The sequence below is a fragment of the Aythya ferina genome (assembly GCF_964211825.1).
Source record: "Aythya ferina genome assembly, chromosome: 36".
NCBI lineage: Eukaryota > Metazoa > Chordata > Aves > Anseriformes > Anatidae > Aythya > Aythya ferina.
This window is the reverse complement of record NC_140333.1, coordinates 412,519-422,525: the sequence shown is the minus strand read 5'-3', so window position 1 is coordinate 422,525 and position 10,007 is coordinate 412,519. Positions and strand designations below refer to the sequence as shown.

Sequence of the window (10,007 nt, the reverse complement as noted above, 5' to 3'; positions counted from 1 at the left end):
GGCAGCGCCGCCGCCATTTTCCCTGAGGGAAAAAAATAAAACCCGCCCCCCCCCCCCGCCAGGAAATGACCCAAAATCGCCTCAAAACGCCCCCAAAATCGTTACAAAACCACCCAAAATCACGCGAAACCCCCCCAAAATCCCACAAAAGCACCCAAACTCGCCGCGTTTCACCTCATTTTATTAAAAAACCACCAGCCTCTCGCGTACGGCGCTCCCGTTCCCCCCCCCCCCCCCGCGCACCCCCCCAAAAACCCCCGAAATCCCCCCAAAACCCGCCGCCCCCCCCCCCCTTATTTTTTTAATTTTTATTTATTTATTTTTTTATCCCCCCCCCCCCCGCGCTTTAAATCACCTCAGAGCCACCCCCCCCCCCCGCATCCCACCACCCCCCCCCCGCAGGGCAAAATTTTACATATTTATATAAATACCGCGCCCCCCCCCCCCACCAAAAAAAAATAAAACAAAATAAAAAGCGGCCAAAAACCCCCAAAATCGCTCATTTTTAGGGTCCCGGGGGGGGGGGGCCCAAAACTCATTATTTTCATCGAGGGGGGGGGGGGGAATCAATCGGGGGGGGGGGGGGCAGGTCCCGCAGGAGCCCGAAGGCCTCAGCGGGGGGGGGGCCCAAACCTGGGGGGGGCCCCCCCCCGCTTTTGGGCCCCCCCCCCGATTTTCGGGGGCCCCCCCCGCGATTTTCGGGGGGCCCCCCCGCGATTTTTTGGGGCCCCCCCCGCGATTTTTGGGGGGGGTCCCCGAGAGGTTTGGGGGCCCCCCCCCCCGCGATTTTTTGGGGTTTTTGGGGGCCCCCCCCCCATCAACGCCACCATTTGGGAGAGGTCCAAGGGGGGGGGGGGGGAGGGGGGGGGGCGGCGGGGGGGGGGGCGCCCCCACCCCCCCCCCCCCCGTTTTTTTTTGGGGGGGGGGGGGGTCCGGGCCCAGGCGGCGCAGCGGGGGGGGCCGGCAGGAAGGTCTGTGGAAAAGGGGGGGGGGGGGGGAGAGAAAATTAATTAATTGGGGGGGGAAAATTAATTGGGGGGGGGGCTAAAATTAATTGGGGGGGGGGGGGAAAGGGTCAGAAAATTAAATGGGGGGGGGCAAAAGGGGGGGGGAAATTAATTGGGGGGGGGGTAAAAGGGGCCTAAAATTAAAGGGGGGGGGCAAAAAGGGGCCTAAAATTAAAGGGGGGGGGCTTAAAATTAATTGGGGGGGGGCCTAAAATTAATTGGGGGGGGCTTAAATTAATTGGGGGGGGGCTTAAATTAATTGGGGGGGGGGGCTAAAATTAATTGGGGGGGGCTGAAATTAATTGGGGGGGGCCTAAAATTAATTGGGGGGGTCCTAAAATAAATTGGGGGGGGGAAAAGGGGGCTTAAAATTAATTGGGGGGGGCTGAAATTAATTGGGGGGGGGCTAAAATTAATTGGGGGGGGGCTAAAATTAATTGGGGGGGGGTAAAATTAATTGGGGGGGGGCCTAAAATTAATTGGGGGGGGGCTAAAATTAATTGGGGGGGGGTAAAATTAATTGGGGGGGGGCCTAAAATTAATTGGGGGGGGCAAAAGGGGGGGTAAAATAAATTGGGGGGGGGAAAAGGGGGCTTAAAATTAATTGGGGGGGGCTGAAATTAATTGGGGGGGGCTGAAATTAATTGGGGGGGGCCTAAAATTAAAGGGGGGGGCCCCAAAATTCACGGGGGGGGCCCCAAAGTCTTGGGGGGGGGCTCCGAACCTGCCCCCCCAAGCCCATTTTGGGGCCCCCCCATCTTATTTTGGGACCCCCCTGACCTTTTGGGGACCCCCCCCCCCAAATTTTTGGGACCCCCCCCCCAAATTTTTGGGCCCCCCCCCCCAAAATTTTTGCCCCCCCCCCTCACCTTCTTGCGGTTCCACTTGTGCTGCTCCCGGCGCTCGTCCACGAACTGGGGGGGGGCAAAAAAAATTGGGGGGGGGGGGCCCCAAAAATTTTTTGGGGGGGGTCCCCAAAAAATTTGGGGGGTCCCAAAAAATTTGGGGGGGTCACAAAAAATTTGGGGGGGTCACAAAAAATTTGGGGGGGTCCCAAAATTATGGGGGGGGGCCCCAAATATTTTTGGGGGGGTCCCAAAAAATTTGGGGGGGTCAAAAAAAATTCGGGGGGGGTCAAAAAAATTTTGGGGGGGGTCACAAAAAACTGGGGGGTCCCAAAAAATTTGGGGGGGTCCCAAAAAATTTGAGGGGGCTCCTAAAAAATTTGGGGGGGTCAAAAAAATTTGGGGGGGGTCTTAAAAAAATTGGGGGGTCACAAAAATTTTGGGGGGGTCCCAAAATTTTTTTGGGGGGGGGTTTTGGGGTGGGGGGGGCACTCACCGGCAGGAATCGGGGCTCAGCGGCGAATTCGGGGGGCGGGGGGGGGCGGCGGGGGGGGGGGCAGCTCCGGGCCCCCCCCCCCCAGGTTTTCGGGGTCGCCCCCCCCCGGGTTCGGCCCCCCCAGGCCCTCCAGGCAGCGCAGCTCCAGCTGGGGGGGGGGCAAAAATTAGGGGGGGGGGGTCCCAAAATTAAAGGGGGGGGGTAAAATTAATGGGGGGGGTCCCAAAATTAATGGGGGGGTCCCAAAAATTAATGGGGGGGTCCCAAAAATTAATGGGGGGGTCCCAAAATTAATGGGGGGGGGGCTAAAAATTAAAGGGGGGGGGCTAAAATTAAAGGGGGGGGTCCCAAAAATTAAAGGGGGGGGTCCCAAAAATTAAAGGGGGGGGGTAAAAATTAAAGGGGGGGCACAAAATTAATGGGGGGGGCTTAAAATTAAAGGGGGGGGCCTAAAAATTAATGGGGGGGGGCTTAAAATTAATGGGGGGGGGGTAAAAATTAAAGGGGGGGTCCCAAAATTAAAGGGGGGGACCTAAAATTAAAGGGGGGGTCCCAAAATTAAAGGGGGGGGCAAAATAAAAGGGGAGGGGGGTCCCAAAAATGAAAGGGGGGGTCCCCAATTTTTTTTTTTTGGGGGGGGGGGCACCCCCGAACTCACCTCCACCAGCTTCTTGCTGCTCTTTTTGGGGCCGGGGGGGGGCCCCGGGGGGGTCGCGGCGGGGGGGGGGTCCGGGGGGGGGCTCGCGCAGGGCCCCGTTGGGGACCAGGCGGTGTTTTTGGAAGGTCAACTTCAGCCCCTCCTCCTGGGGGGGGGGCACATTTTAGGGGGGGGGGCACCCCGAAATATTCAAGGGGGGGCTCTCGCGAGCCCCCCCCCAAAATTTGGGAATTTTCGGAGCGAGGAAAATGAAGGAAACGGCCCCAAAATGATGGGGGGGGGGGGGTACTCACGTCCTTGATCTGCACGGTGAATTCTTTCTCCGGGGGGGGGCGCAGGCGGGTGTAAGGGGGGGGGGTGGGGGGGGGGGATTTGGGGGCCCCCCCCCCCGCCGCCCTCGCTGCCCCCCGGCGATCTGGGGGGGTCCTCGGGGGGCCACTCGCCCGTCAGCACCGCCTGGCACACCAGCTCCAGGCGCCGCACCAGCGCTCGGTCCTGGGGGGGGGGGGAAAAATTTGGGGTTAAAAATAGGAATTTAGGTTAAAAATTTAAATTTTAAATTTTAAATTTTAAGTGAAAAAAATTTTAAGTGAAAAAAAATGGAAAAAAGTTCAATTGAAAAAAGTTAAATTGAAAAAAAAAATTGGGGGTTAAAAAGAAGAAATTTGGTTAAAAAAATTAAATTTTAGATTTAAAAATTTTAACTGAAAAAATTTAAATTGAAAAAAAATTGAAAAAAGTTAAATTGAAAAAAATTGAAAAAAGTTAAATTGAAAAAAGTTAAATTGAAAAAAATTGAAAAAATTTGAAAAAAGTTAAATTGAAAAAAATTGGAAAAAGTTAAATTGAAAAAAGTTAAATTGAAAAAAATTGGAAAAAGTTAAATTGAAAAAAGTTAAATTGAAAAAAGTTAAATTGAAAAAAGTTAAATTGAAAAAAATTGAAAAAATTTGAAAAAAGTTAAATTGAAAAAAATTGGAAAAAGTTAAATTGAAAAAAGTTAAATTGAAAAAAGTTAAATTGAAAAAAGTTAAATTGAAAACTTAAAATTTAAATTCTACATTTAAAATTTTTAAACTTAAAATTAAAAAAAATAAAATTAAAAAAAATAAAATTAAAAAAATAACAAAATAAAATTAAAAAAAATAAAATTTAAAAAATTAAAATTTAAAGAATTAAAATTTAAGAAACTAAATTGAAATGTTAAAAATCGCAAAATTAATAACGAAAACAATAAATTTAAAATTAAAAAATTTAAATCGAAAAAAATGAAAAATTTGAATTGAAAAATTTTAATTTGAAATTTAAAAAGTAAAATCTAAAAGCTGAAATTGAAATTTTTAAAATTTAAAACAAACTTTAAAAACTTAAATCGAAATTTTAAAAATTAAAAAAATTAAAAATTAAATTCAAATCTTAAAATTAAAAAAAAATAAAAAATTAAATTGAAATTTTTAAAAACTTAAATTGAAAATAATGGAATAATTTAAATTGAAAAATTTAAATTGAAAATACAAAAAGTAAAATTAAAAAAGTAAATTGAAATTTTAAAATTATTAAAAATTAAAAAAATTGAAATGAAAAAATTTAATTGAAAAAATTTAAACTGAAAAACTTAAAATGAAAAATTATATTGAAAAAATAAAAACTAAAATTGAAAAAATTAATTCAAAATTGAAAGATTTAAATTTAAAAATTTCAATTTAAAATTTAAATTGAAAAATTAAATTGAAAAATTAAAAAAAAACATTTAAAAATTAAATTTAAATGTAAAAAACTTTAATTTAAAAAACTGAGTTTAAAAAATAAATTTAAAAATTTAAAAATTTAAATTTAAAAAATTTAATTTAAATATTAAAAGTTTATGAAGTTTTTAAATATTGGGGGAGATTTTAAAAATTAGGGGGAATTGTAAAAATTTGGGGGAGAATTTTAAAATCTGGGGGTGAACAAAAAAATGGGGAGAAAGCTAAAAGTTGAGGGAAAAAAAAAAAAAAATTGGGGAAACCCTGCGAAAAAAATGAAGTGGGGGCAGCGGAAATTGACCAAAATGTGCGGATTTCACCCCAAATTTTTTTTTTCCCAATTTTTTTTTGGGGGGGGGTCGGGGTTACCTTGGGCCACTCGTGGAGGTGCCGGGGGGGTCCCGGGGGGGCGGCGGCGCCGGGGGGGGGCGGGGGGGCCTCGTCCTCCTCCTCCTCTTCCTCGTCTTCATCCTCGTCCTCCTCCTCCTCTTCCTCCTCCTCCTCCTCCTCCCCCCCGCAGGGGGGGTCCGGACCTGGTGGGGGGGGGATTTGGGGGTGAGGGGGGGTCCCCCCAAAAAATTGGGGGGGTCCCAAAAAAAATTTGGGGGGGTTTTACGAAAATTTGGAGGTTCTACAAGGGGCGGAGGCCGGAAAAAGGAGGCGGCCTCCGGAAATTTGGGGGGGGCCTAGAGGGATTTTGGGGGGGTTTAGAGGAAATTTGGGGGTCTTAAAAAATTTGGGGGGGTCCCCGAAATTATTTGGGGGGGTCCCGAAAAAAATTTGGGGGGGTTTACAAAAATTTGGAGGTTCTACAAGGGGCGGAGGCCGGAAAAAGGAGGCGGCCTCCGAAAATTTGGGGGGGCCTAGAGGGATTTTGGGGGGGTTTAGAGGAAATTTGGGGGTCTTAAAAAATTTGGGGGGGGCCCTGAAATAAATTGGGGGGGTCCTACAAAAATAAAAGGTCCTAAAAAGGTCGGGAGACCCTACAAAAATAAACGTCCTCCACGAAGAGGCGGCCTCTACCAAATTCAATCGCTACAAATTTGACGTTTTTCAAGGAATTTACGAGAAATTTGGGGTCCTACGAGAAAATTGGGGGTCCTAAAAGATTCGGGGGGGTCCCCAAAATAAAACGGGGGAGGTCCTACAAAAATAGGAGACCCTACAAAAACAAACGTCCTCCAAGAAGAGGCGGCCTCTACCAAACTCAACCTCTAAAAATTTGACGTTTTTCAAGAAAATTACGAGAAATTTGGGTTCTAGAGGAAAACCGGGTGTCCTAAAAGACTCACAGGGGGTCCCCAAAATAAAACAGGGAGGTCCTACAAAAATAAAAGGTCCTAAAAAGGTTGGGAGACCCTACAAAAACAAACGTCCTCCAAGAGGCGGCCTCTTCCAAATTTGACGTTCTACCAAAATTTGACGTTCTTCAAGAAATTGGGAGGCCCCACACGAAATTTGGGGATCCTACAAGAAAATTGGGGGTCCTACAAAAATAGGAGGCACAAAAATAGGAGTTTGGAAGACCCTACAAAAACAAACGTCTTCCAAGAAGAGGCGGCCTCTTCCAAATTTGACGTTCTACCAAAATTTGACGTTTTACAAGAAATTGGGAGGCCCTGCACGAAATTTGGGGGTCCTAAAAGAGTCAGGGGGGTCCCCAAAATAAAAGAGGGAGCCCTACAAAAACAGGAGGTCCTATAAAGGTCGGGAGACCCTACAAAAACAAACGTCCTCCAAGAGGCGGCCTCTTCCAAATTTGACGTTCTACCAAAATTTGACGTTCTTCAAGAAATTGGGAGGCCCCACACGAAATTTGGGGATCCTACAAGAAAATTGGGGGTCCTACAAAAATAGGAGGCACAAAAATAGGAGTTTGGAAGACCCTACAAAAACAAACGTCTTCCAAGAAGAGGCGGCCTCTACCAAATTTGACGTTCTACCAAAATTTGACGTTTTACAAGAAATTGGGAGGCCCTGCACGAAATTTGGGGGTCCTAAAAGAGTCAGGGGGGTCCCCAAAATAAAAGAGGGAGCCCTACAAAAACAGGAGGTCCTATAAAGGTCGGGAGACCCTACAAAAACAAACGTCCTCCAAGAGGCGGCCTCTTCCAAATTTGACGTTCTACCAAAATTTGACGTTCTACAAGAAATTGGGAGGCCCTACACGAGATTTGGGGATCCTACAAGAAAATTGGGGGTCCTACAAAAATAGGAGGCACAAAAATAGGAGTTTGGAAGACCCTACAAAAACAAACGTCTTCCAAGAAGAGGCGGCCTCTTCCAAATTTGACATTCTACCAAAATTTGACGTTTTACAAGAAATTGGGAGGCCCTGCACAAAATTTGGGGGTCCTAAAAGATTCGGGAGTGTCCCCAAAACAAAATAGGGAGGTCCTACAAAAATAGGAGGCCCTATAAAGGTTGGGAGACCCTACAAAAGCAAACGTCCTCCAAGAAGAGGCGGCCTCTACCAAATTCAATCTCTAAAAATTTGACGTTTTTCAAGGAATTTACGAGAAATTTGGGGTCCTACAAGAAAATTGGGGGTCTTACAAGAATTGTGGGGGTCCCCAAAATAAAACAGGGAGCCCTACAAAAATAGGAGGCCCTAGAAAGGTTGGGAGACCCTACAAAAACAAACGTCCTCCAAGAGGCGGCCTCTTCCAAATTTGACGTTCTACCAAAATTTGACGTTCCTCGCGAAATTTCGACGCCCTCCCCGAAATTTGGGGTCCCAGCGACCGCGTTGACCCCCGAAAAGCTTTGGGGTGCCCCGAAATGTCCCCCCCGATAAAAACAAAGCCTTCCTCACCCCTCTCCTCGTCGCTGTCCTCCTCCCCGGAGGACGTCTCGGAGGCGGAGGCCGAGGCCTTGCCGAGCTCCAGCTCCGAATCCTCGTCCTCCTCGGCGGCCTCCAGCGCTTGGGGGGTCCCCGCCGGGCCCGGGGGGGTCCCTTGGGTGCCCCCCGCCCCTTGGGCTCGTAGGAAACGGCAGCGGGAGGCCAGGAAGGAGAAATCGGGGTCTCCGATGATGGCGGCCTCCGGGCGGGCGAGGCCGTGGCGAGCGGCCCCCCGGAGGAGCTCGCCGTCGTGGTGGCCCCGTTGCCACCAGGCCGGGAGGTCGGGGCCGGGTTGGGGACACAGGGACAGGCGGGCGGGGAGCAGGGGGTGGCGCAGGACCTGCTCGCGGAGGCGGCGGAGGAGGGCCAGGCGGCGGAGGCTGCGGGAGGCCCGCTCGGCCGACACCGGCGTGACGGGGACCGAGGGGTCCGGGGGTTCTGGGGGGGGAGAGAAAAGATGGAGGAGGGGGGGTGGAGGCGGCCTCCGACCTCGTGGGGTGGCCTCGACCTCTTGAACCCATGGCCACAACCTCTTGGAGGTGGCCTCAACCTCTTGGGGTTGGCCTCAAGCTCTTGAACCCATGGCCTCAACCTCTTGGGGTTGGCCTCAACCTCTTGAACCCATGGCCTCAACCTCTTGGAGGTGGCCTCAACCTCTTGGAGGTGGCCTCAACCTCTTGAACCCGTGGCCTCCGTCCTCTTGGAGGTGGCCTTGACCTCTTGGGGTTGGCCTCAACCTCTTGGGGTTGGCCTCAACCTCTTGAACCCATGGCCTCAACCTCTTGGAGGTGGCCTTGACCTCTTGGAGGTGGCCTCAAGGTCTTGAACCCATGGCCTCAACCTCTTGGAGGTGGCCTCAACTCTTCCTCTTGGCCTCCGTCCTCTTGGGGTTGGCCTCAACCTCTTGAACCCATGGCCTCAACCTCTTGGAGGTGGCCTCAACCTCTTGGGGTTGGCCTCAAGCTCTTGAACCCATGGCCTCAACCTCTTGGGGTTGGCCTCAACCTCTTGAACCCATGGCCTCAACCTCTTGGAGGTGGCCTCAACCTCTTGGGGTTGGCCTCAACGTCTTGAACCCATGGCCTCAACCTCTTGGGGTTGGCCTCAACTTCTTGGGGTTGGCCTCAACCTCTTGAACCCATGGCCTCAACCTCTTGGAGGTGGCCTCAAGGTCTTGAACCCATGGCCTCCATGGTCATGAAGATGACCCCAACCCAACGAACTCATCGGAAACCCAATCCTAATGAGTTGGGGACGTCTTCCATGGCCATGACGATGACCCCCATGGTCATGAAGATGACCCCAACCCAACGACCTCTTCAAAAACCCAACCTTAATGGGGTTGGAGACGTCTTCCATGACCATGAAGATGACCCCAAGACCACGAAGATGACCCCAACCCAACGACCTCTTTGGAAACCCAACCTTAATGAGTTGGAGACGTCTTCCATGGCCATGAAGATGACCCCAACCCAACGACCTCTTCAAAAACCCAACCTTAATGGGGTCGGAGACATCGTCCATGACCATGAAGATGACCCCAACCCAACGACCTCTTCAAAAACCCAATCCTAATGAGTTGGGGACGTCTTCCATGGCCATGAAGATGACCCCAACCCAACGACTGATGACCCCAACCCAACGAACTCATCAAAAACTCCATCCAAATGGGTTGGAGACGTCCTCCTTGGCCATGAAGATGACCCCAACCCAACGACCTCTTCAAAAACCCAATCCTAATGAGTTGGGGACGTCTTCCATGGCCATGAAGATGACCCCCATGGTCATGAAGATGACCCCAACCCAACGACCTCTTCAAAAACCCAATCCTAATGAGTTGGGGACGTCTTCCATGACCATGAAGATGACCCCAAGCCCATGAAGATGACCCCAACCCAACGACTGATGACCCCAACCCAACGAACTCATCAAAAACTCCATCCAAATGAGTTGGGGACGTCTTCCATGACCATGAAGATGACCCCAACCCAACGACCTCTTCAAAAACCCAATCCTAATGAGTTGGGGACGTCCTCCATGGCCATGACGATGACCCCCATGGTCACGAAGATGACCCCAACCCAACGACCTCTTCAAAAACCCAACCTTAATGGGGTCGGAGACATCGTCCATGACCATGAAGATGACCCCAACCCAACGACCTCTTCAAAAACCCAATCCTAATGAGTTGGGGACGTCTTCCATGGCCATGAAGATGACCCCAACCCAACGACTGATGACCCCAACCCAACGAACTCATCAAAAACTCCATCCAAATGGGTTGGAGACGTCCTCCTTGGCCATGAAGATGACCCCAACCCAACGACCTCTTCAAAAACCCAACCTTAACGGTGTCGGAAACGCTCCCCACGCCCATAGGGACGTCCCCACCGCCCCGCCACCCCCCCCACCCC

General features: G+C 49.6%; 1 protein-coding gene and 1 long non-coding RNA gene across 5 annotated transcripts in view; one reads left to right on the top strand and one right to left on the bottom strand.

The window, feature by feature from the left end:
- Positions 1 to 10,007, bottom strand: part of CHD8 (chromodomain helicase DNA binding protein 8) — a gene marked incomplete at both ends in the record, with an annotated part of 42,957 nt that overhangs the window by 1,888 nt on the left and 31,062 nt on the right. The window contains 8 exon segments of the mRNA XM_084502068.1: positions 655 to 973; positions 1,877 to 1,921; positions 2,349 to 2,496; positions 3,007 to 3,151; positions 3,300 to 3,336; positions 3,338 to 3,501; positions 5,121 to 5,284; positions 7,567 to 8,031. Of these exon segments, the coding sequence (XP_084358194.1) occupies positions 655 to 973; positions 1,877 to 1,921; positions 2,349 to 2,496; positions 3,007 to 3,151; positions 3,300 to 3,336; positions 3,338 to 3,501; positions 5,121 to 5,284; positions 7,567 to 8,031 (1,487 nt within the window).
- Positions 5,363 to 7,555, top strand: LOC311426036. Of its 4 annotated transcripts, none has more exons than XR_014686498.1 (4): positions 5,363 to 5,892; positions 6,277 to 6,457; positions 6,627 to 6,815; positions 6,985 to 7,555. It is a non-coding gene; the product is annotated as an uncharacterized lncRNA (long non-coding RNA). The 4 variants fall into 4 exon arrangements; XR_014686499.1 differs by having other exon boundaries at positions 5,363 to 6,088; positions 7,175 to 7,555; XR_014686500.1 differs by having other exon boundaries at positions 5,363 to 6,088.